The 27,754-nt window shown below is 42.1% G+C and overlaps 1 protein-coding gene across 1 annotated transcript in view; it reads right to left on the bottom strand.

The window, feature by feature from the left end:
- SGCG (sarcoglycan gamma) overlaps nt 1–27,754 on the bottom strand; it is a 125,557-nt gene that overhangs the window by 58,115 nt on the left and 39,688 nt on the right. Inside the window, exons 4-5 of the mRNA XM_037891116.2 lie at nt 12,150–12,251; nt 2,792–2,879 (exon numbers count right to left, since the gene is read on the bottom strand). Coding sequence (XP_037747044.1) covers nt 2,792–2,879; nt 12,150–12,251 — 190 coding nt within the window. The remainder of the gene's footprint in view (nt 1–2,791; nt 2,880–12,149; nt 12,252–27,754) is intronic.

The raw sequence follows: 27,754 nt of genomic DNA, 5'->3' as shown, positions 1-27,754 counted from the left end.
TCCACTACCAGTAGTTATTTGATAAATACCATCAGTGCTGTTGATAGCCCTAAGGGCAGAACTCTGTTGATAATAGGAATTGACCACCTGAACCTTAGGTATTTTCTGTGAGCAGGATCAATTGCTATATGAAAACAGGGCTTCTGGAGGTCAGAGCTGTGTACCAGTCCTGTGGATCTAAGGATGGAATTATAGAAGCCACAGCTACCACCCTGAATTGAATCTGCAGATGAAGGTGTTTCAAGTCCATAATAGGGTGCCAGTCTCACTTTTGCTTTGGAATTAGAAAGTAACCTTCCCCTGTATTCTTGAGGCACTTCTTCCACTACTCTGAGACTTGGAGGTGATTGCACTTCTTGATGTAACAAGCTCTTACGGTAGGGGCCCATGAAAAGGGACAGAGAGATCTGCAACTGTATGGAATACCCCATCTCTATGATCTCTAGAAACTCTATAGCAGTGATACTCAGACCTCAGTGGTTCAGGAGACAAATTAGTAACCAGCACTACCCCAAAAAAGCCACAGTAGTGTAAATTCATTGTTACATTTACTATAGTACAATACATATTCATATTTAAACAGTATGACGGGGAGATTACATATAATTCTCACAGCAAAATGACTGACCAAGCATTATTATTTTATCAACTACAATTGGTTAGTAACATAGTAAAAGCATCCTGATTGGTTAATAACTTAGATTGGTTAATATTTAAATCATAGTGTTTTAATATCATGTGCTGCAAAGAGCTGCAGGAGACACATTAAAGAGCCACTTGCTCGCAAGCCTCAGTCTGAGTATCACTGATCTATAGTGATAAGGTTCCAGGCCCCACAAAAATAAAACTAATGGTTCCCAAAGAGGGGATGAGGGGTGGGTAGGTAGGTAATGGAAGAATAATGAAGATGTACAATAAAAGTCAAATAAGAGTACCAATAAGAGTCAAATTCATTTCCTTGATGTCGATGCAGCAGGATGAACGGACAGCAAAGTGGAGGCTGATGGCCTCCTCCTCTAAGTCCTCTGTCTTTTCTTAGGAATTTCTAATGGTCTCTGTTGTGAGTAATAGGTTTGTCTCAAATATGGTTGTGGCCTGACTTGCTTACTTCTCAATGTAGGTGTGTAAACATCTAAAGAGCTCAGTATTGCCTGAGAATCTTTTAATGAACGTAAGGCTTCATCAGTCTTTATATTAAGCAAATCATATCACAAAAGTGGTGATTCCAAGAGAGTCAGATCACCCAGTATCAAGTAAGCTGTTGGTACCAAGAATGTCACTACCAAAGAAGGGATGGACAGAAGCTATCAGTACCCTAGTGGTGGGTACCAATGTTGCCAGAGCCAAGAGCCTTGGTGCAGAAGGATCTGAAGGGAGGTGCATAGACCTCCCCAGTAAAAATAGCCTGAGGTGAGCCTCTCTTACCTTTGTGTTCTCTTAGAGAATGACCTTCATATGACACACTTGTCAGGAATATATCCTTTACTCAGGCACAATAGGTCCACGATTAAGCAGCATTTCCATACCACAAGATGGGCAGTTTTTAAGCCTAGGAGACTTTTTTTCATCCATAAGGGCAGGACCTGGTACTGGGAAAGTCTCATTAGGAAAACTAATGGAAAACAATATGGTCTTTTTTTAAAAGGGAGAATAAAAGACTAAAACTATTACTAACTGTTAACTAACGATCTAAAACTACAACTATCATGAACTATTTACACTAGAAAGTATAAATCACACAGTGAATGAGAGGGTTGGATACTGCCAAAGTTTTTATTCATAGCAATAGGCGGTAAGAAAGAACTGGGGGAGAGTTGGGGTCATGCCACCCTTTCTCCTCTTGGGTAGGGGAGTACTAGGCCATGTAGGGTGCAGGTACAGCCCCAACAGCCATTGCTGGCCAAAAGAATCCAAACTTGAATGCATGGGATGAATGTGCACAAAAAGTGAAATACATATGGACAAGCACTCAAAGAAGAACGCTTGTCTTTTTAAAGAGTTCTGGATTCCTCAGCGTAAGGTGATAATTCTTTTTTAAAAATATATTCAAAAAGCATAAAAAAATTATTGAACCAACACTTCAAAGAGGAAGACAATATTAGAGTTTTTTGTAGTGTAGATAACCCAGCAGTCACCAGAATTTGAAGAAATAGACATAATTCAGGCACTTTACCTAATTTGCTCTAGAACACTTTGAAGGAGGAGGTTTACTTTAGACATCTCTGTTAGTTGCCTCAGGCATGATACACCATTGTAGTGAATGTAAAGACAAGCACTCAAGACCATATCAAATTTGAATTTACCACACTCAGATTCCAGCTGATACCCCCCTCTGGACAGAGAGAGAAAATGAAAGCACAAATACGCTACGGTTTCAATGAACTGCAACAGCATATATATTACTTCCTCCAGTCAGTTATACCCCTAAAGTGCCTAATTTAAACAAGTACAACCATATATATCAAAGAGTGTGAAAGAAGAACAGAAAGTAGAACCATTTAAACAATTTTGAAAAAAGCTAATGACAGTGAGACAAAAACAGACCAAACCTTTGATTTTCCTGTCAAAACCTGCAGGAAACAAATGCTTTATATATTTATGGAGTTACCAATTAATTGGTGAGTGAGAAATATAATCTTAGTACATATTGTGTGGCAGGTGGGCTATTCAAATGTGGTTATCATAATGAACAATTAGCGTGTATACAGACCTTTATATATTCAAAGCTCTTTACAAATATTCATTAAAATCCATACAAAATGCTAAACAAAGGAAAATAATTTAGACTTACCCACGTTTAATCTGCCTGTGACTTCACCATCTGAATTGCGAGCATTCACAGTCACATTATGAGTAGACTGTAAAAGTAGTGATGAGTCCTACAGTATCGAGAAAGATTTGCAGTTTTAGCAGAACAATTTATACAATTTATCTTTGCCATATATATTATTAATAAAGTCATTAAAAGAGCCTTTGCAATAGAAAACCAGCCAAAGTGTGAAGTCTCTGAATTAATATTTTGAGTTTAGAGCTCTCATTTAGTTGACAGATGTAACAAAAACCAGAAAACCTAATTATTTTAATAGGCACACAACACACTGATGTACAGCAGAGATGGACCCAAATTGCAATCCTTGATTCAAATACCCTTTGAACTTTGGAGACATTCAGATCAGGAGCTGGTCCCCACCTCTATAATCAGCCTAACCAAAATCCCCAATCCAGCTCCCTTTCCCCCTAAATTCGTGGCTTGGATTACCTCCAACTGGCAGTTATTATCCATAAATAACTACTCCAAGTTTTCCTTCCAAATCTACCTTTTTCTGATGTTGTAGGTAGATGAGGAAGTCAATATTGTATTTTTATGACCCTACACACTTTTTTCCCTAGACTATTCCCCACTTTTGATCACTCTAAAACAGAAAATATGGTAGATATATTTGGAAATGGCAGCATGTGGTACAAAACGATTATCAATTCCCCAAAACATTACAATGTAAAATCTCAGAGAACCACATTGAGAATAATATAGTATCTTATGGGAATCAATTCATATAATAAATATGGATTTTTCCCTTCTTCCTCTAAGAGAGGAAGAAACTATTAAAACCTGATAGTTGGAATGACTTGGTAAAATTTTGATAAAGTCTCCTGTTGAAATGCCATAACACTAGAGGTTTGAACCATTTATTGTCTTCTTGCCAGAATATTTTTTAAATTAAAACACAAACAAAAACACCTTATTCAAAATACACAAAAATAATTTAAAAGTGTAGTTCTAAAATGATCAAAATCTACAACATTAGCCCAACAGCTACAATTACTGGCAATTTATCTTTTGATAAAAGTTTAGCACTTGAGTCCCAGACTTCCTGCACTCCCACAGAAAACTGGTCCTGTGAAAAACAACGAATGATGATGAAAGCTGTGTAACACTAATGTTATGATCCAAGGCTCCCACCTTGAAAACACTTACACACATACTTAACTTTAAGTGTGAGTAGTCCCACTGGGTCCAGTGTCAGGACAGAATTGTATTTAATGTAGAAATATAACTTTGTTGTAAATAAAACAAATGCACTAAGTCAAGTTAGCCATTTTGTCAAGGTGGCATGTAATCAAGCAGGTGACAAATAATGGAGCAACAGTTATTTCACACTCCAGTGCATTAGACAATAAAACCTGAAACCAACTAACCAATAAATAAAAGATTTTTAAAAAATCAGACCTGAAACTAAAAAACAATGGTAACTTACCTACAATAACTGTTGTTCTTCAAGATGTTTTATGCACATATACATTCCACTTTAGGTGTTTGTGTGCCCAATGTTCTTGAGTCAGAGACTTTTGCCAGAAGTACAGTGAGGGAACACATGTGCCCCTGCTCTCCTCATGCACCCAGACAAGAGCATAAAAGGGGCATGTGTGTCACCTTCCTGTCTGTTCTGTTTGTGAAAATATTAACCAAAGTCACAGGCAAGGTGGAAGGACTGTGGAATTTATATGTGCACAACACACCTCCAAAAAACAACAATTACTGTGGGTAAGTAACTGCTGGGTTTTTTTCCTTCAAGTAATTGGGCATGTATACATTGCATGCATCCGATGAAGTGAGCTGTAGCTCACGAAAGCTTATGCTCAAATAAATTTGTTAGTCTCTAAGGTGCCACAAGTACTCCTTTTCTTTTTGCGGATACAGACTAACATGGCTGCTACTCTGAAACCATTCCATTTTAGGTGACTCTGTAGCAATTCCCTTACAGGTAGTGAGGTTTTGGATCGTCTGAAAAGAGACTGCAACATGGATTTACTAAAGTTAGCATAGTCTCATGAGGCTTGAGTGATGGCATAATGTCTGAAAGAGGTATGTACAGATGTCCACATTGCCACTTTACATATCTTTGTTATGGGAACACTGATCAGAAAGGCTGATGAAGTGGACTGGGCCCTGATGGAGTGAGCTATTACTCTCACTGGAGGAAAGACTTTCATAAGATCATAGCATTGCTTGACACAGTCAGAGATCCAGTGTGATATACATTGAGTTGATGCTGGTTGGCATTTGATTCTCAGCCTATGCTATGAAAAGCCTATTACAGGTTCTGAATGCATTACTGTGGTCAAGGTAGAATGCCAAAGTTCTACGAAGCATGAAGTGTTTCCTCAGTGTTGGATGAATGAGGTGTGGGGGATAATACAGAAATTTTATCCTTATAATAAACCATATAGCAGGGGTGACTAACAGTTTGCAGTTTGGAAACTTTTCTTACTAACGTAATTGCCACATTTTAGTTGAGAGTGCATACCCTGAAGGCCTAAATGACATATGCATACACACTTGACACCCAGAGTGCGTGGCCGGATCAGGTGAAACGTGGAGATCCCCAGGGACCCCAAAGATTGCAACTATAGTAATCACACATTATCAAAAAACCTACATATACTAGTCCTCAGGAAGCACCATCTAATAAAGCAATGATTATATATATAATTGCTAATCAAATGATGGATTTTACATTACTAGTCCTTTCCCATGAGTTAGGGCAGTAGGGAGTAAATTGATAATAACCCTTTAGTCCTTCAATCCCAATGAAAGAAAGAGAAAAAAAGGAACTAATATCAATAACAACTAGTGCCCATCAGCTTATTTAGAAAAACCATATCACACCTGAGAGAGCAATACATAAATTCCATATGGTCAGATCATTTCATAGATGTCTCCTCTTGCAAGGCAGGAGTTTGAAGATTTTTAGTTATTTTTCTGTCTCTTAACAGGAACTGAATGGTACTATCTTCTTACCATTTTTAATATGGAGCGTTGCCAGGTCGTTAATAAAATACTTCAAGTTCATGTTCCTAGCCAATTGTTTCACTTGGTTACAAGCTGCCCTCATTGCAACCACATCACGGGCACAATTGTGAAAGAACAGTATTTTAATTGCTGGTTCTCCCCATAACATAATCCTTTTTTCTCTGGATTTGATAAGGTCCTTAGTTGCAAACTTCAGGAACTTCACAATCAATGCTCTAGTCTCATCTCCTGGAGCTGGCTTGAGGACAAAGGCCCGTTGTACCCATTGTATATTAAAACAAAAATCTACCAGCAGATACATCAACTTAGTTAGCAGTTTAGGGACAAATTCAGAGCGTTTACCCTTCTCTATGCACTCAGGAACACCCACAATCCTGATATTACATCATCTTGAGTGGCTTTCTAGATCAATTAGCTTGGTCTTAATAGATCTGATATCATTACAGTTCTTCATAACCTGTAATTTGTTCTCTTTGAAATCACCTTCCACTTCAGAAATTCTGTGTTCTGCTTCACTCATTCATCTGGATAGAACTTGTAGTGCACTCTGTCTCAGTCATGGTAGTCTAAAGGGTGGAAACTGTAGATTTAATTTCATAAGTATCTGTGGCAACCTATTGTACAGACATCAGCTGCATTCCATCCGGCTGAGGCACCATTTTGCTTGTAGAAGTAGGGGAGACAGATCTCCTCTGTTTTTGGTGTTTTGGGATTCAGAGAACTAGAAGGCATCTTGGGAGTTTCAACAGTAGCATGCAATATTTCTTGGAATTGGAGAGTGAGTTCTAGGGGGCAACATTAGAAGATTCCCCTGGGGCCACTTCAGAGCTCAAGCAACCTGCATCCACCTCAGTCTCAGTGCCCTCTGCTGTCCAGATTTATTTAAAAATAAAACCAAAAATCTTGTAAATATGAAAACCAGAAAGAAAGGATATCTCAAAACAAGTTGCCAAATGAGGAAAAGGAATTATTTCAGATTAGTAAATTATCTTAAAAAAATTACAGAGCATAGAAACAGAAACAGAACCAATAATTCTTATGAAAAGACAGGAAGGGTAAAAAAAGATGAGTGTGCCAGCCTCTGAGCCTTAGGAAGAACAGTAAGCAATGGTTTAGCCTGAATATCCAAGGACAAGGAGTTATATTTAAGGTGGGGAACAAAGATCAAGAGAGACTGTGAGCTAAATCTATTATGTTTATATATTGGTAACAAATCAGACACAAATCTGGGCATCTCAAATGCACTTTTCTGATTGCTGCTGCTTGATTTAATAAAATAAGCAAGTGATCAATCTGGTAATACAATGTGGTCCAGTGTGATAAACTATATTCTGGATCTTTAGTTACCATTCACATATTGGTGACTACTTAAACGTTAGTAACATATTTCTAAGGACTCATCCTGTGTGGCTGTCCCATGAATATGTACTAGCTAAGAGGCAAAGATTTCACCTAGGTCTCTGCACTGAACTCAAAATTAAGGCATAAATTAATAATTGTCTCCAGAGGATATGCATAGCAAGTGCATTTTCTGCTATGTATTTTCTTAGCACTTTGTAGACTTCATTAGAGGAGAAAAGCTGAGATTCCAAGAAAAAAGACTATTTAGGCAAGTGAGAAAGCTGCTGTCATGGCTATGAATGGCCCAGATCCCTAAGAGGCAAAGTTAGGAACTGAAATCATAACAAATAAACAATTTTATGAGAATACATACTGAAATGATACCCAAAGAGATGAAGCCATGGGCAATTTTTTCTCAAAAGTGTTAAAAAATAATTTAAAAACCCCCCCAAATGCTGAATGACTGTCAGTTCAGAAGGGCAGAAAGAGACAGTGACTCATATCCAGCAATCTAAGGCCTCTAATTTATGCCATCAACCAATGATGACAATAGAATCCTCAACAACTGTGCATAAATTAGCCACAGCCACACCTCTCTCTTCAGCCCCGTAGACAGTTAAGAGATGTATGGTGGAGGAGCTCCAATGGTGGCTTAACATTGAATAAGGATTCCCCTAGTCTGAGGGTCTCCTTCAGCATCCAACTATGCTGATTTCAAAGCAGCTATGTGTTATATTAGTTAATAATCCTGAAAGAAGAAGAAGTTACTCACCTTGCGTAGTAATGATGGTTCTTTGAGATGTGTGTCCCTATGGGTGTGCCACTGTAGGTGTGCTTGTGTCCCTGTGCTGCAGACTGGAGAACTTTGGTAGCAGTGTCTGTTAGGTACGCACATGCGCTTTCTCTCCTGGTGCTGCGCCACCAGGCTAGTCAGCGTGTGCAGGTTAATGCCCCTCAGTTCCTTCTGTACTAGACAATCATTGACAAGAACTCCAAAGTAGAGGGAAGGAGGGTGGGTTGTGGAGCACTCTCAGGGGGACACATCTCAAAGAACCATTGTTACTACACAAGGTGAGTAACTTCTTCTTCTTCGGGTAGTGTCCCTATGGGTGCTCCACTATAGGTAACTCTCAAGCAGTATCCTTTCTGGAGGGTTGTTAGGTCAGTTTCAGATGACAGCACTGGGGAGCCAAAGATGGCATTGGAGATGGAGTCCCCTGTGATCACATAATGTTCTACGAAAGTGTAGACTGACATCCATGTTGCCGCTCTACAGACCTCTGAGATAGGGACATTCTTGAAGAAGACAACAGGTGAGGAGATCGACCTTGTGGAATGTGTATGAATAGGACCTGGAAGGGTCATGTTGTGAATTTGGTAACACTGTCTGATGCAATTTGAGACCCACTGAGGATATGTCTACAGTACAAACCTAAGTGGACTTAATATAGGCCAACTTACAGCTACTGCAGTAATTACTGTGGTAGTGCATACCTACACTACCCATCTTGGGTTGGTGGTGAACATCCTCACCAAGAATGCTTCCACTGACCTAAGAGGGGCAGTGTGGGGACCTGAAAGCCCAGTCTCTCAGCTCTGCTAGCAGCTCCCTCAGTGGGCTGCCCCTCCACCTCTGCTCCCACTTCCCTGCAGGGAGCGGAGGAAAGCCACCCAGGGCTTCTAGGCCCCAGACCCCCACCAGGATCACTGGGAAGCCACCCATAGCTCCTCGCCTCCAGGGAGCGGGGTCCAGATGCCCCAGCTTTTCACCCCTCCAACCCCCACCCGATCCCTGCTGGGTGCCATGCCATGAAATTGACAAGGCTGCCTGGCTCCTGGCAGGGAGGAAGGGGCGGGCTGCTCAGCTGGGAGAGGGGTCCGAAGCTGGCTAGGCTTCAGCTCCCACCTGGGACTGGGGGAAAGTCCTCTGGGCTTCTCACCCCTGCTCCCACGTAGGAGCAGGGTCCAGCTCTCCAGGGGAGCGTGGGGGCAGCTGGGCTCTAGCTGCCCGGCTTTCTTGACAATTTCATGGGTCCTGTTGTGAAATTGACAAGACAGCCAATGTAAGGGACACTGCATCTCCCTAACTACGCTGACATAAGCCTTATGCCTCGGAGATGGAGTTATTATGTCAGTTTAGTAGGGAACTTACATCAGTGGGAGGAAGGCTGCAGTGTAGACACTGACATAATTACTGACATAACTGCTTTATGTTGAGCTAACTATGTAGTGTAGACCAGCTCTTAAAGAGCCTTTGGGCTGATATTACTGAGCCCTTGGATCTTTCCGCAATGGAGAGGAAAAGTCTAGGGGAGTTCCTAAAGGCCCTTGTCCTGTTAAGGTAGAATGCCAGGGCTCTCCTGACATCTAAGATATGGCCATTGGGGTGGCATAGAGCGCAGTGTTGGCATCCATAGGTAGCCATACTAAGACAATGGTGGTGGTCGTGGGGCCATCTGTGGGTACATCCTTGGTAGTGAGCATCAAAAGGGGCTTGGGAGGAGTATTGTGACACTATTTCCTCTGGCTCACTGTCTGAACCCTTGCTAGAGAGTGAAGGGGCATGGCATGGCAGTGGGGATACTTCTCGTGCTTGGTAGAAGATTGGGGCAGAGGTCTTGGTACTGAGAGGTGAGGATTCGGATGCATCCAGCATGCAGAGGTCTCTGGAATGGTGGGATTCTGCCAGTACTCATCATCCCGGCATTGACGGCAGTGCTGGGGAGTGGGAAATGGAGACCTTGTCCACCCTTGTCTCTTAGGTGCCGGGCGAGCTGTCTCTGGCAGTACCAAAGTGGACTCGCATACTGGAAGTGTCTTTTTAGAGTGTTTGCTCTTGTCATTAAGTACCAATGATTCAGTGCCTGTGCCCATTGGGTCTGTGAGCCTGTCAGTGGTACCAGTAGCTGTTGGTCTTTGTGAGGCATGGGTGCCAGATTGAGATGGCCTTGGTCCCGACGATGCTGAAGATATCAGGAGAGATGGTGATTGCTTACAGCTATATCGGGGCTCACTAAGGGACTTCCCACTGTCTTCTTAGATGATGTGTGAGAAGGGTCCACAGCCTGTTTCTTTAACCCATATCCCTTAAATGTAGAAGGTTGTGGGGAAGACTCATGTCTACCAGGTGACTGGGGCCAGAGAGCTGCCTTCATGAAGATGATCTTCTGTTGGAACGCTGTCTTTGCGAGATCTTGGCCGGAGTTGTTGGCAAAGACCACACTTCTGTTGTATGTGGCCTTTCCCGATGCAGTGAATGCACTGAGAGTGCTTATCCATAACCGGAATCACCTCTTTACAGGTGCAGCACTTTTTGAAGCCTTGCAAACTGGGCATACGCTGTTGAGGGGAAGGGTCCCCAATGGGGGGAAAAGGATGGGAAGAAAATAAAGTCTTTTTTTCTTCTTTTTTTTAAGGGTAAAATAAGAAAGGAGGAGAAAGAAAAAGCTACAACTATAACGAGGAGGCTAACTAACTATAAGAATGTAAACCAAGAGAACAATAGTCTTAATATATTGCTAATGGCTCCATCTCTAGCCACAGGTGGTTGAGAAGGAACTGAGGGGGGTTAGCCCATGTGAACTGACTAGCCTCGTGGTGCAGCATGAGGAGAGACAGCACATGTGTGGGCCTAACGGACACTGCTACCAAAGTTTTCCAATCAGCAGTGCAGGGACACAAGCACACCTACAGTGGAGCACCCATAGGGACACTACTCAAAGAAGAATATCTCTGAGAGGATTCACATTTAAACACATACATCATGTTCCTTTAACTGCAAGGCAGAAAACAGAGCATATGAAACAAAGAGGGAATACAAATTTAGTAGTGCAGTTTCACTATCTAATAAGATGCTGTTCATGCTATTGGAAAGATTTGTTGCACAGAAAGATAAAATAAAGCTTAAACGAACATTCTTGGAGATGTTTGGGCTTTCTCTCAGCAACTCAAACTTGCTGGAATCTGTATGTGACTCAAAATGAAAGATGGCTTAGAGCTACTCAGTAGCAGAATCTGGCCCTGAACAAGATTTTATTTAGTTTGCAGATAAACACTGCTCTACAACAAATTAATGCATGGATAATTTAAGACCTATTCAGAACCACTCTTTCTTCATTCAAACTACTGGAAAGATGTTAATAAGACCCCTTCACACACCTCCAGATGTTGGAGCAGTTTCAAACACCGGCTTCTCTCTCTCTCTCTCTCTCTCTCTTTTTAAAATCAAATTGTTTGAGAAATGTTTCCTGTCTCTTTTTCAAGTATGTAATTTCCCCTCCTTCCCCACCAGCTATAAATAAATAAATTAAATAAATCATACCTGTCTGAAGCTCAGGTAGGCAAAATATAGTCCTACAGAGTTACAGCTTTTTTATGCATAAATATTTCACAAATTTAAAATCTGTTATCTTGTGTCTTACAGGTATTGAAATGGGAGCTTTGTATCATTGGAAAGGGAGATTCCTAGCTCCTCAATCAGATCCAGCACTTAAATTCACCCTGGGACATTCCCAAGAATGGAACTTTAAACAAAACCTATTTCTGGTAATTTTTAGAGATATTTAAGACTCCTTGTAAACCCTTAACAGTTGAACTCATGGTTACCAAGATACGTGGCTTTACAGGGAAAGAGATACAAAAGTAGACTCACTAAAAACATCTTAAAACTCTAAAATATTCCTAAAGTTTTAACACCATTCAGCTGGAATGACCTACATAACTCACTCATGGCTTTATCACTCAAGAGCAAAATGCCTAAGTATTTCATGTTGGTGAATGTCACCACAGTATCTTAGTGGTGCCATAACATCTGAGCACCAATCTCAAACTCACGCTGATAAAATCTTTATGCCATGTTACACCATACTATATTTATATATATCTAAACATACCATCATATTGTATACATGCACACATTTTATATATATTATTGATTTTCTTAATGGATTTCTGTACATTAATTCTCCTTTAGCATGGCTTATCGATATCTACTTACCACTCTAGAGTGAATTTCTTTGGCATACAAAGGGAATAAGAATTCTGACTCTCCTTCCAGTCGAAGTCCTTCTTTTGTAACACGTAAATGTCCCATCCCAGTCTGTGGAGAAATTGAAAGAGTAATGTGTGCTTTATTCTTACTGTAATTTTTATTTCCTTTTCATTTGTTAAGTTGGATCATTATAGAATTATATATTTTTTCTGCCTATGCTATTAATGAAGATAACTGCACTATAGGACTTAACAGTTTGGTTAGCACTGACTTCCAGACAATTCTTCTTAGGATATGAGGTATTTTTATAACCAGACATCCCAATACCTTTTATTAATAATGTGTTTTGAGAAAAAAGAAAAAATGTGATGCAAGAAATAAAGTTGTAATTGATTTTTGGATCTTGAGATACTTCATCAGCAAGAACAGGAAGATGTCTGGGTAGGAAGAAAAAATCAACTAAATTCAGAAGTGAATATGTATTGACCATGTTCACACATCTTTTGTGCTTATTTTCCAAGAACGTGTGAATAATTTATTTTTGCATATACGAATATTCCCATAAAACAAAACTTTAAGATCCCATGCTTGAGTATTTGCTCTGTTGTTGGTATATTTTATTTGGAATGCAACACTGCTTGACACACAACAGAGGGAGTGGCTTAGTGATTTTCTTTTCCATTTTTAATTCTTATTTTTAACTTCCAGGTCTTCTCTTCTCTTCTGTCTCTCTGTGAACACTCCAGCTCTCAGCATCTCTCAGAATTCACCTTTCCTTCTCTCTTTGCCAACTCCCTCAGTCATTTCCCCCTTACCCCCTCTTTTAGGTCCTTCCTCATTCTCTGTCATTCCTTTCATCCCAGTTCTCTCTCCCTTCTCACTCACCATCTTGTTTCATTCTTCTTTTCCTCTTTCCCTCTCCCCTGGTATATAGTTGGTAACATGAAAAATATGGCTATGGACAATTCTAATAAGCAGAGGATCTGAAGGCTGCCAGATCTTCAGGATCTGGGCCTAAAAAACTTGCCTATGATCACTCAGGAATTCTGAAGGAGCAAAGAACTGAACCTGGCTCTAAGTCACAGGCTGGTGCCATAACCACTGAACCATCAGAGAGTATTTAATTTGTATATTTCATTCAAAATTATTCTATAAAAATGATGTGACACTGGACACCATAATTTGGTTCTGTAAATTATGTAGTATGCTTACAAGGAGAAGCAAATATCTTGCTGCAAATGTTGATATGGAACACCTACTGTGTAAGAAACTAACAGTGAGAGGAAAAAACTTTTTCAGTACAAAGTAAAGCACCCAGCCACTTTTCTTGCATTCTATTTACGATACCAGTAAGTGATACTGTAACCCACATGCTTATCCTGCAGCACTGGATTGACTTAATATCCAAGGAAAGGAAGAGAAGCGGTGGGGAGGACTTATTAGTTCTATTTTTATTCAATATAGGCTCTTATATCACACTCATCCCCGTAGTATCTGAGCTGAATCCACTGTATTGTACCTATGCAGAGAGCAGGGCAGGGCAGCTTAGTCAGTAGGGCCCAAAGACATCTGGAGAAGGGTTGTAGTAATTGCTAGATATGCTCCATAACTGTTTCTGAAGCTGTATAGTGTTGCCTGATCCTTTTTAAGGGTAATAATACTTGTATTGATTGCCAAGGAATCAGAAGATAATAAGTTTTCCCACAATCAGTTTACACAAAGACTAAAACCAATGAGTTCAATATCTTGTAGGGACTCTTGGAGTGTATGGCAAAGACACTTACACTGAGGGCAAAGTAAAGCCTTAGAGATTTTTATCAGGATCACTTATAAAGCCAGAAAAGCTCTAAGCCACATAAACAGATAGGAATAATACAGTACTGGGGATATCTGTGCTATTATTCTTTGCATAAGCTCTTTGATTTGCATACTTACACCCTTCCTTCAGGACTTGGTGATAAAAGACAAAGGACCAGCCCTGCCTCTGGCAAGCCAAATGAGTCCGTTGGTCCAGGTTCCTCAGTACCCAAGATTGATGGTAGATAACAATACAGCTGAAGGGTCAAATGGTGGAAAGCTAAAAGTGATGGAAATAGCTCTCTCTTCCTACATGATGGTTTACCCTATTATAGGGCCTGAACACCATCATGAATATTCATGTTAATGCCCAGCATTCCATGCCCAAATCTATTTCCTCAGCCACATAATAATGGAGTATACTTATCCTATGGATTAACATATTAATACATATTAATGGCATTTAACTCATTATCATACCCATCACTTCTTGCTTAAGCAGATCTGCAGTTATTACTTCCATGTTCCTGCGGTTGCAATTTACCATTAGTTTTCAACTCCTGTCCTTGAGTAAGCTATTCCTAGTTCCCAAAATCTGAGGGTAATCATTAGGCCATTTATCTGTGCCAAAGGTCGCAGGCCTACTATACTTATGCTAACTTGCTTAAGCTAATGTCTTACAGGATATAGGCCTGTAGGTTCCTTGTATTACAGCTGAATATAATAAAGACTAAGCTAGTCATATTGGCTACAACAGAAAGTAGACATTAATGGCAAGCAGTCTAGCAGATTCCACACGTTCACCATTTGACAGCTCTAAGCCAATCAAAGATCTGGAGGAAAAGGTTATAAATATAGGAACTGGAGACTCTGGACAAAGATGTGTCTACTCTGTGGGCTGGGTCACAATACCCGTATCACGTTGGATATGGGCTACAGATTCTCTGTCTTGCTAGAAACAAAGGAGACAATCAACTATTAGTTCAGGCACTGGAATTTGCTACTGGCTTCAAGGATCTTCTGAGGGAATATTTATATTGCAGTTACAGGGAGACTGCAGCTCATATAGACATACCCGACCTAGTTTTAATCTAGCTAGCTCAAGTACCAGAGCAATAAAGCCATGGGAGCACAGGCTTTAGCACAGGCTAGCTCCCCAAGTAATTACCTAGGGTTCTGGGCAGGCTTGCACAACCCACGCTGAAGTCCGTGTTGTGGAGTCTTCACTACTATCAGTACCTGAGCTAGATAGATTAGAGCTAGCTCAGGTATGTGTACACAAACTGCAGTCAGACCCTCTCACTGCAGTGTAGACAAACCCTCATGGTTTTGCTGAGGAGATTCTGAAGTGCTTGGAGGAGAACTGAGAGGCTGCCATCCTCCTCAGTTTCTGGAGAATCCAGATGACAAGACTTATTTTGAGGCCACATTACAGAGACTGAGAAACCATCTCTGTGACAATATTAGAGGGGAATGGGTATGTGTGCACTAAGCTAAAAATAGGTAAATATTCTGTTGAAACCTTGCACTGAAAAATATGTAAGAGCAACGAAGTTGAGAAGTCTGTATAAAGATACACTGTAAGCCTGTGACCCTCACTCACTGGCCAGTATGACAATAAAATCCTCACTAGTGGCAGTATTTCAGTCCTTTTCTTTAGCAGAGGTTTATTGCCTCTCAGATCAAAACAGGTCACCTAATATCCAAATCAGGTCTGTTCCCTTTTCCCATAGCCATCTGCAGGTCTCTATACCTCCTAGTGTACCAACACTTAGGCTCTACTACAGGAGAATCTCACTACAGGTCTCTCCTGTTTCAGGCTCTCTCCTGACTGAACTGAGAGCATTCATTTTACACTTCCCAGCAGCCAGTCATATGATTTGGTCTCCTGGCCCCATTCCTACATGGGCCTGATAATCATCTCCCCAAACATCTGTTCCTAAAGGGGCCACACCTCAGAACACCAATAAGTTTACTGCCTAATAGTTTTGTTTAGGAAGTTATTGAAAAGTATTCCAAATAATGTTTGCAAATGTTTGTATATGTATTAAATTTTTGTTCACTAATAAATTGTATGGTATGCTCTCTCTGCATGATTTGCAGCTGCTATCAACACCTATATTCAGGGTTTGATGAGCCATATCTCTGAGGTTTATGCTATGTAATATTTCTTTTTCCCCCCTGAAATGACTCAGACAGACAGAACTCTGGCCTGTGCTTCATCAAAGAGATAAGCTATAGGTCCAGGAAAAAGGGGAGTGTAATTAGTCGAACATAATAGTTCCTCATAAACCCTCCTTGTCTGTTACATTGCAAGAGATCGGGGTTACAGTACAAATGTGCTTATGAAAGAAGAACCAGTGCAATAAATAATTGTTCATTAATTGCTGTCAGTGTCTTCTGTGCTGCTCAAAAATAAACGGAAAGACATGATCAACATCCCAGGGGCTTTAGTTTCAAAGGCGTGATTCTGATCCGACTAAAATCAATCATAAAAGTCTTGCCCTTGACTTAAGTGGAAATAGGATCTGGTTATAAATTAGATAATGCAGTTCCATACAAACACATAATACACTAGAAGACTAGAAAAATCCCTAGATATTGCAGATGTCAGGGTTTTCTTGTAATGTTACACACTTATTTCATTAGGGTATATTTACAGGTTTCCCAGAAGAATAAATTGGAATGCTGTTTTAGGTAAAGATAGTAACAAATTAAAACCAAAATGAGATATGGCAAAGAAGATTTAAGGTATCAATATAGTGCATTGAAAGAAAATCAGACAAGTTGAAAGCAAGAAAATATTTAAAAGAAATAAATTTGGGACTATAAATGAAGATATGTAGAAAGAAATAACATGGGAATTAGCTAACAGTAAGACTGCAAAAGAATGAGAGAAAGAAGGAAAATTCCAATATCATGAAATATTGAACAGCAAAGTATCAGTTCATGTTGTTCTCAGATTGTGACTATTACTGCAGCAAGAAATAAGAGAGATGATTAGAAAGCTCACTGAGTTATCAAGAGATATCTTCAGGCAGATAAAGAAAACAAACACTGATGGCAAGTCTGAAATTGTTGTTGCAATACTTCAACATGAGGGACCAGAGGCAATGAACTAACTTTGCTACAACAGTAATACAATGAGGACATATAATAACATTATAAACTGTTCCTGAAAATCCTACTGCACAAGAAATTGACATAATAAAGCAAGAATTCATGAAGCATTATTAACTGAACCTGGACTTAGCAATTATTCACTAAAATGTTCCTCATATGTGGAAACAATTTGATAAAATCTGCAGGTTTTCTAGAATAAGCCAGAACTATCTCATAACATTTTATATACTATAAAGTCTGTAGATGCAGAAAATACACGAAGCATTTATATGGAAAAACTAATTAAAATACAATTTTACTTCTTCCTCATTTTCAAGTTTCATTTGAAATTAACACTTTATAATTTTAGGGAATATACAATTTCTATTTATGTGTTTGGGGCAAGATTTTCAAAAGTGACTGACCTACCCTAATTTGTGGCTGTGCAACTTGAGATACATTAAAACAACCTGATTTTCAAAATGTGGACACTCAGCCCTTTCTGTAGTATTTTTTCACACAACACACAGTCAACCTGTGGAATTTCTTGCCAGAGGATGTTGTGAAGGCCAACACTATAACAGGGTTCAAAAAAGAACTAGATACATTCATGGAGGATAGGTCCATCAATGGCTATTAGCCAGGATGGGTAGGGATGGTGTCTCTAGACTCTGTTTGCCAGAAGCTGGGAATGGGCGAAAGGGAATGGATCACTTGATGATTACCTTTTCTGTTCATTCCCTCTGGGGCACCTGCATTGGCCACTGTCAGAAGACAGGATACTGGGGTAGATGGACCTTTGGTCTACCAAGTATGGCCGTTCTTACATAATCAGGCCCCATTAAGGCTTCCAGGGTTGAGACCTAAAAATTAAAACACTCCAAATCATTTGTCAGTTTTCAATATCTTGGCATTGGTATATGCCTGGTTTAGAATCAGGGCACCTAGTATCCACCTCAGTCTTCCTTGTGTTTCTCTCCTAACTCATCTTTCATTATTGTAAGTACATGTCGCACACTGTAGAGCTCTTATGGCTTGTTTCTTGTTTCCCTGGTGATTTTCTAGTTTTAGTGAGTCCCCATGATTTTTCAGAGTACAGATCATTGCACAACCTCTAATGAGACACGTTCTTTTGCGAAGATGTTTTCATTTCACTCCTTTATTATCTGTTTATTTTAGAATTTGTTTTTAATAGAGTTGTGTGAAATATTCATAACCAACTTTGAAATGCTTGAAATTTGAACATTTGTTGCCAGTTCAAAACTATGTATTCTCTCTAAATATCAGTACTACAATGGGATCGTTTTTAGTGAAAGTGGTCCCACTTTCAGCGAAATTATTTTTATTGTGAAAACATGAAATGTCACAGTTTTGAATAGTTTCTCAGCCAAACTGTAATTTTAGAAATATTTTAGGGGATGAAAAACATCTGTGAAACAGAATTATGAAAAATGTCTCACCATTTTTTCTGCAATTGCACACAGCTGTAGTTTCTAATTTCAAACCATAGCCCAGATCCTTCAAACAATATACAATACTCACATTAGAAAAGTTATGCACTTGTGTAATCATTTGCAAGATTGGGTCCCGAGTCCCCCTAAAAATTCACTACTTTCAGCTCATGGTTTCATCACTAACTGGTATCTTGCATAGTATAATATATATACACTTCATCAACATGTATTCAAAATTTGCTACATAGAGTATCACTCCTTCATTTGTACACCTTTTAATCTGTTTTACTACCTGACCACTTCAAATAGCTCCAGGAGTTGATAATCCATTTGGCACAGGTTCTGGACCTGAAAACTTGTGGCACCTTAGAGACTAACAAATTTATTTGAACATAAGCTTTTGTGAGATACAGCTCACTTCATTGGATGCATTCAGTGGAAAATACAGTGGGGAGATTTATATACATAGAGAACATGAAACAATGGGAGTTACCATACATACTGTAATGATCACATACTTAAGGTGAGCTATTACCAGCAGGAGAGCTGGGGGGGGGGACCTTTTGTAGTGATAATCAAGGTGGGCCATTTCCAGCAGTTGACAAGAATGTCTGAGGAACAGTGGGGGGTGGGAGGAATAAACATGGGGGAACAGTTTTACTTTGTGTAATGACCATCCACTCCCAGTCTTTATTCAAGCCTAAGTTAATTGTATCCAGTTTGCAAATTAATTCCAATTCAGCAGTCTCTCGTTGGAGTCTGGTTTTGAAGTTTTGTTGTTGAAGAATTGCCACTTTTAAGTCTGTAATCGAGTGACCAGAGAGACTGAAGTGTTCTCCGACTGGTTTTTGAATGTTATAATTCTTGATGTCTGATTTGTGTCCATTTATTCTTTTAGGTAGAGACTGTCCAGTTTGACCAATGTACATGGCAGAGGAGCACTGCTGGCACATGATGGCATATATTACATTGGTAGATGTGCAGGTAAACGAGGCTCTGATAGTATGGCTGATGTGATTAGGCCCTATGATGGTGTCCCCTGAATAGATATGTGGACACAGTTGGCAACGGGCTTTGTTGCAAGGATAGGTTCCTGGGTTAGTGGTTCTGTTGTGTGGTATGTGGTTGCTGGTGAGTATTTGCTTCAGGTTGGGGGGCTGTCTGTAAGCAAGGACTGGCCTATCTCCCAAGATCTGTGAGAGGGATGGGTCGTCCTTCAGGATAGGTTGTAGATCCTTGATGATGCGTTGGAGAGGTTTTAGTTGGGGGCTGAAGGTGATGGCTAGAGGCATTCTGTTATTTTCTTTGTTGGGCCTGTCCTGTAGTAGGTAACTTCTGAGTACTCTTCTGGCTCTGTCAATCTGTTTCTTCACTTCAGCAGGTGGGTATTGTAGTTGTAAGAATGCTTGATAGAGATCTTGTAGGTGTTTGTCTCTGTCTGAGGGATTGGATCAAATGCAGTTGTATTGTAGAGCTTGGCTGTAGACAATGGATCGTGTGGTGTGGTCTGGATGAAAGCTGGAGGCATGTAGGTAGGAATAGCGGTCAGTAGGTTTCCGGTATAGGGTGGTGTTTATGTGACCATCGCTTATTAGCACCGTAGTGTCCAGGAAGTGGATCTCTAGTGTGGACTGGTCCAGGCTGAGGTTGATGGTGGGATGGAAATTGTTGAAATCATGGTGGAATTCCTCAAGGGCTTCTTTTCCATGGGTCCAGATGATGAAGATGTCATCAATGTAGTGCAAGTAGAGTAGGGGCATTAGGGGACGAGAGCTGAGGAAGCGTTGTTCTAAATCAGCCATAAAAATGTTGGCATACTGTGGGGCCATGCGGGTACCCATGGCAGTGCCACTGATTTGAAGATATACATTGTCCCCAAATGTGAAATAGTTATGGGTGAGGACAAAGTCACAAAGTTCAGCCACCAAGTTTGCCGTGACATTATCGGGGATACTGTTCCTGACGGCTTGTAGTCCATCTTTGTGTGGAATGTTGGTGTAGAGGGCTTCTACATCCATAGTGGCCAGGATGGCGTTTTCAGGAAGATCACTGATGGATTTTAGTTTCCTCAGGAAGTCAGTGGTGTCTCGAAGATAGCTGGGAGTGCTGGTAGCGTAGAGCCTGAGGAGGAAGTCGACATAGCCAGACAATCCTGCTGTCAGGATGCCAATGCCTGAGATGATGGAGCGTCCAGGATTTCCAGATTTATGGATCTTGGGTAGCAGACAGAAAACCCCAGGTGTACCTTTATTTCTTCTGCTGAAGAGCAGTTTTGTAAGTTCTTAGAATAATGCCCATGTTGAATAAAAACTAATATCCTTATGTCTCAAACAGCAACTGTACAATAGGATTTTCTCTAGCATTGTAAGAAGACCTTGTAAAAACTATGCTAAATCAGGGCAAAGGGCTTTTTCTACGATGGTAACAGTAGGTTCTATACTGAAAAAATAAACCTAAAAAAAGGTTTTAAAACAGGGGTTCTCAAACTGGGGGTCGGGACCCCTCAGGGAGTCACAAGGTTTTTACACCGGGGGTTGTGAGCTGTCAGCCTCCACCCAAACCCCGCTTTGCCTCCAGCATTTACAATGGTGTTAAATTAAAAACACTTTTTATATATTTATAAGGGGGGGGGTCACACTCAGAGGCTTGCTATGTGAAAGGGGTCACCAGTACAAAAGTTTGAGAACCACTGTTTTAAAAAGTATAGATAAGAAAACCAGTAAGATAATTCACGGAATAGCTGTGACAGGCAATCAACTCAAATTAAACTGGTTCCTCTTCAGCAGCTATAACAAAATTAGGAAAACGAGCGGCAAGGCATTTATTATTAGAAAGCCAGGAAAAAAGGTTTTGTGTGTGCTACCCTATCCCTGAATAGTTCAAAATATCCAAATATTGACAGTCTGCACATAATATAATTACTGAAAAAACTGACAATGAAACTAACTACAGTGTAGTCAAGATGTAGCAGAATGACCATTCAGGGAGCCCCTTTTCTGATACATTTCTATCTTGCTTTTAAGTCAAATCCATGGAAAGGCTAAAGCAAGTTCAAACTGAGACATCTATTGTTGTGTCCCAAAGGTACCTTAGTTAAGACTTTAAAGATCCAGCTCTTTGTGCAGTATTTCTTGTTGTGATTACTATTTAAGCAACTTGCTTGGTGAACAAAAGTGTACTGTTTCATTGAGATAATAGGATTGTGGGTAGAGTTCGTTAATAAGCAATCAGCAAAAACAGGATTGGCAATGAATCTGGTGAAAGCTTCTGTTTGACTTACAATATCTATTGTAGAGCTAAGTATGTGAATGGTGTATTAACATTGCTGATGCCTCATCTTATTTTCTGTTGCAAGTATTCTATCTTCTGGCCTCAGACAGACAAGTTTATCTGATTCTCGTTCTTAAGAGACAACAGAATCTTGTCAGTTGAAGATATTGGCCATGTTAGAGTACTCAGCAGCACCAAGTACTCCTAAAGGTGAGAGATTTATTTGATATCTACTGGTTTGGAAACTAATCTTACCCTAGCCATAAAATGGTTACACACAAAATAAATTACACTCACCAGGGCTTGGTTCGAATGAATGTACTTAATATTCCATGCGCTAGAAAACTAAAAGGCTAGTTTGAATTCCACAGTTCCGTAAGTCAGTGGCTACGGAAAGCTCGTCCAGGCATGGAGTCTCAGTACGAGATTCACTTTTGTCAGATTTTTCAACCTGCTGAAGTTTGCTTATCTTAAATGAGAATAATATTTAAGAAGAAGATGTACAAGGTATACTCAGGTCCTGTCATATTCAATTCTTAAACAGGAGGGAGGGATTTATTAAAGAAAACAGCTACAACTATAGTTAAAAAACTTGGCTTCCAACACAGCTTGAGTTCCAGCTTTCTCTTCCTTGTTCAAAAAAGACCACATATTTTCTGGAGCTCTATACACCATGTAGGATACATCTACACTTGAGCTAGATGTTATTTTCAGCTTGGGTAGATGTATGTGCACTAGCTTTGATCAAGCTAGCATGCCAAAAATATAACTGTAACAAGGGCGGCACAGGCGGTATGATGGGCTAGCCACCTGAGTGCGTATGTTGGGTCACAGGCAGAACTTGTGCCTGGGGCAGCTAGCCCATCCCGTTACTTCTGCCACTGCAGCTACACTTCTATTTTTAGCATGCTAGCTCCATGAAAGGTAGCGTGCATACATCTACCCAAGCTGGAAATTACACCTCCATCTTCAGTTTACATGTACCCAGAGACACATCTAATGGCTGGATAATACAATGCAAGTAAAAATATCATTATACCTGACAGATTTTACTTGGTTGATCTAATTAACTAATACAGCACACAGTTCACTTGTTCAGGAGCTGGATTTTTTAAAGGGCTGGATAATTGTATTTCCATTAACATTTGCAACTATGCAAACTAAAATAAAAACAAAGGTAATTAAATCTCATGGTTTAGGGTATAAGATAATTGCTTGCAAGAGTTATTGTCAAAAAGGATTTTCCTGTGAACAATACCACACAGTGGGCTTTTTGATGATCCCCCTCTGAGGAAAAAAACAGTTACCTACCTTTTCATAACTGTTGTTCTTTGAGATGTGTTGCTCATGTCCATTCCAAGTAGATGGTGTGCACCATGTGCACAGTTTATGGAAGGTTTTCCCCCTAGCAATATCCATCGGGTTGTTCCAGGTGCCCCCTGGAGTAGGGCCATCATGCCACTGCATATATAGCCCCGCTGACCTGCCACCTCTTCAGGTCCTTCTTGCTGGCTGGCTCCAACAGAGGGGTAGGTGGGTGAGTCTTGGAATGGACATGAGCAACACATTTCAAAGAACAACTGTTATAAAAAGATAGGTAGTCATTTTTATTTCTTTGAGTGCTTACTCATGTTGATTCCAAATAAGTGACTCCCACGCGTTTCCTAGGAGGGGGTGGGAATTCATTTGTGGATTGTAGTACCACTCTGCCAAATGCAGCATCATCCCTAGCCTGCTGTGTGATAGCATAGTGTGAGGTGAAAGTGTGGACTAATGACCACGTTGTAGTCCTGCAGATCTCCTGTATTGGAACCTGCGCCAGGAATACTGCTGAGGATGCTTGTGCCCTTATGGAGTACACTGTCAGTGCAGGGACTGGCAACTTTGCCAAGTGATCGCATGTTTGAATGCAGGAGGTGATCCACAAATAAATTCTTTGAGAAGACACCTGGATGCCCTTCATCCTATCTGCTACTGCAACAAACATCTGGTTCAATTTCCAAAATGGCTTCATCCATTCAATATAAAAAGCCAATGCTCACCGAACGTCCATTCGTTACCATGGCCCTTTTGTGGTTAGGTATCACATTTGTTATTTCTGTCCTAACTGGCTATTTTGGTTATTTCCAAGTTCCAAGTTGTGGTATATCTGTTAAGTTTAAAAGGGTATGAACTTAGGAAAGCCCCTATGCCAACGTGCTTTAATGCATCCTCTACGTTAAAGGCTGCAGCCATACATGGACCTTATGCTTTAGCTCATCACCATCTATTTTAGGGTTGCCAACTTTCTAATCCCACAAAACCAAACACCCTAGCTCTGCCCCTTCCCCAAGGCCACACCCCCTGCCCGGCCCCTTCCCCGAGGTCCTGCCCGCCGCTCACTACATTCCCCCTTCCTCGGTGGCTCGCTCTCCCCCACTCTCACTCACTTTCACTGGGCTGGGGCAGGAGGTTTGGGGTGTGGGAGGGGGTGTGGGCTCTGTCTGGGGGTGCAGGCTCTGGGATGGGGCCAGAAATGAGGGGTTCAGGGTGCAGGAGGGGCTCCAGGCTGGGGCACGGGGTTGGGGTGCAGGGGAGGATGAGGACTCTGTCTGGGGGTGTGGGCTCTAGCGTGGGGTCGGGGATGTGGGGTTTGGTGTGCAGGAAGAGGCTCTAGGCTGGGACAGAGGGGTTCAGGGTTTGTGGGGGCTCAGGGCTGGGGCAGGGGGTTGGGGCTTGGGGTTGGGGCGTGGGCTTACCTCAGGCAGCTCCTGGTCAGCAGCGCAGCGGGGGGTTAAGGCAAGCTTCCTGCTTGTACTGGCACCGCGGACTGTGCTGCACCCCAGTAGTGGCCAGCAGATTCGGCTCCTAGATGTAGGTGCTGCTCTTGCCCACAGGAACTGCCCCCACAGATCCCATTGGCCGCTGAGCCGGTGCTCGGGGTGGGTGCAGCACGTGAAGCCCCGTGGCCCCCCCACCTAAGAGCCTGACCTGCTGGCCGCTTCCGGGGGTGCAGCACGGAGCCAGGACAGGTAGGGACTAGCCTGCCTTAGCTCCACAGCACTGCCAACTGGACTTTTAACAGCCCGGTTGGCAGTGCTGACCAGAGCCACCAGGGTCCCTTTTTGACTGGGTGTTCCGGTCAAAAAACGGACACCTGATCATCCTAATGTATCTAGGTGAAAGGTCCCAAACATATGTATTCTAACTTTCCTTAGCTCACCATACAGGATGTGTCCCTTGTGTTACAGCCAAAACATACTCTAATATAGTCCTATAAACCTATTATAATAAAACAAATAATCAAACCCATAAAAAAATAAGAAACTTATAAGAAAAGATAAGTAGCCTTAAATGTATCTCATGTACCTGTTATGTACGTCAGTTCACTGCCAGGACACTTCTGTGGTTGAATTATTTACCTGGGGTCAGAACTTCCCATTAAACTCTATTTTCAGCCCCCCAAATACTTGAGGTTTAGCGCTGGCAGTTTATCTGTGCAAAGTTTATCTGTTCAAAGTTCATAGGCCTCAAACCTTATGCTAACTTGCTGAAGCTAATGTCTTACAGGCTACAGGCCTGTAGGTTTCTTGCATTACTGCTGAATATAATGCAAAGCAGTAAATACAATAAAGACAAGCTAGCCCACTAGGCTACAGTAGGAGAGTAGCAGTGAATATAACAAAAGCAAACTAGCTCACTGGGCTACACAGGAATCACGGGGGAGGGTACAAGTAAAGGTATTCACAACCACTTACTGGGAGATAGTATTTCTTCTCTGCCCTCTTTGAGATGGGGGGCAGAGAAGAAGGGGCCTGCCACAGTGTGTTAACTGGCCCCAACATTGCTTTGTTTATGGGCAAGGCTACTCTGGAGGAAGCAGCTGCAGCTAGGATGTCAATCAGGATGTGCACCGACTCCTTAAGCTCCTCCATCTCCAGGCCCAAGTTTGCCATAACCCTTTTCAGGAGGTCTGGTGGGCTCTGAAGTCATCTTGAGGGAGCATGGTACTAGGACCTGCAACTGCCTCATCCAGGGATGAGGAGGAGGAGGGGCTCCCTCCTCTTTCTCTGCTTCCACCATGTCCATTGTGACCACCTCCTGGATGTCGGCACCAAAGTTGGTGCCAGAGTTGCGGTCTGATGCCGGATGGGAAGAGGCGGTAGGCCGCCTTTCTGAGACTCCTGAGTATGAGCGGTGGGAAGGGGGTCCCAATACTGGGGGAAACCCCCAATGGTTCCAATACTGCCACTGCATCAGCCAGGGGTCTGGTGGCCAGGGAGGGCCAGTACCAAAGTCTGGAGGTGCATAGACTAGGTACCTGTAGGTCTTGAATGGAGCAAAGGATTCCCGTTTGGACCCTGAAGAGGATTCTTCATCTGGAGACCATGGCAATGCAGCACCTGCTTCAGCCACTGGGCAGTGCCGAGAGACTGAGGACCAGTGTCAGGACAGAGACCGGTGCATCAGTACCATGGGTGGAGTGCCATGGTGGCTGGTACCAGGAAGGAGCTTGCCGGACCTTGTTCCCTTCTGTCTCCAGTCACCTTGGCTGGGGTGTGTCCTTGAGGGGTCAGCGGGATCAAGAGGGACAGCAGTTCTTTCACAACCTGAAAGGCCTCCGGGATCAAAGGGGTGAGCAAATGCCTGGCCCCAAGGCTGCTCCTGGCAGTTGGTGGCGGGTCCCGTTCCGGACTTGGCACTCTGGGTGGAGTCTCTGGCACCATCAGTGGCTCGGGGGAAGATGGGTGGCCCAATGTGTGTCTCACTATACTAGTCCGTCTCCGTCTTTCTCTCTTCGGCACCTGAGAATGACCTCTCTCGGTGCACTGTTTCTTATGTTTCTTCCTTGGCACTGGGGATGGAGAACGGTGCTGGGAAGAATGAGGTGCCAGGGGAGCGCTCCACATGGGGGCCGAAATACTTAGCCCTGATTCAGAGTGGTTCAGCTCCTAGACTGGTCTGAGGGCTGCCTCCATGAGAATGGCCTTCAGCCGACTGTCCCTGTCCTTTCTGGTACGAGATTTGAAGTCCCAGCAGATCTGGCACTTCTCTTTGATGTGAGACTTCCCCAGACACTTTGGACAGCTAGCGTGTGTGTCACTTACTGGCATCAGCTTACCACAAGAGGTACATGGCTTAAAGCCCAGGGACTGGGGCATGCCCAGCCCCAGGGCGAAAAAATCCCTCAACGACAGGAACAACTATTAACACTACTATATACACTAACTCTAACTAAGAACTATATACATTAACTACGATAACTATACAGAATATGAACAGAGAAAGTTCAACCACTGGTGAAGGACCCTTGCCACAGCAAGAGGGGTTGTTACAGCAACCTTCAAGGGCAGTAAGAAGGAATTGAGAAGGTATGGGGCTGGTGAGGTTCCTTGTACTGGCACGTACATGCGCTGTGCCAGAGAGCACTAGAGCCGGATCTATGGATACCACTGAGGGAAAAATCTCCGGCAACTGTGCATGCGGTGCGCACACTCCTAGCATGGAATGGGCATGAGCAAGCATTCGAAGAAGAACTTGTAGTTTATCTTGCTCATTTTTGGGGAAGATGAGACTGCATATGAAGCAGCACGCCCCAATCCTTTAGCAGTGAATTGCAGAAAGATCTCCAGAGTTTAATAAGGAGGGTCTGAAAAAAGGAATGCAAAAGGAGCAGCAGAAGCACCCTAAAAGTGAGGGGGCCACAGGAGCCCAGGGCCCTGCCCTCGCACCACCCCTTCTCCCCAAGTCCCCACCCTCATGCCACACATTCTACCTGAGGTTCTGCCCTTGCACCACCCCTTCTCCGTGCCCCCCCCCACCCTCACACTGCCCCTTCTCTCAAGATCCCACCCCTGCACCACCTCTTCTCTCCAAGATCCCTCCCCCCACTCGCTCCTCTCCATCCCCTACTCTGTTGCTCACCCTTAGAGCCTGTAAAAAGTGCGGCGGGAAGCCAGGGCCTCCTGTCCCCCCCATTCTGGTGTCCCTGGAATGCAATAATAGGCA

The sequence above is a fragment of the Chelonia mydas genome, chromosome 1 (assembly GCF_015237465.2).
Source record: "Chelonia mydas isolate rCheMyd1 chromosome 1, rCheMyd1.pri.v2, whole genome shotgun sequence".
Lineage (NCBI taxonomy): Eukaryota > Metazoa > Chordata > Testudines > Cheloniidae > Chelonia > Chelonia mydas.
This window is presented reverse-complemented; position numbering and strand designations above follow the sequence as displayed.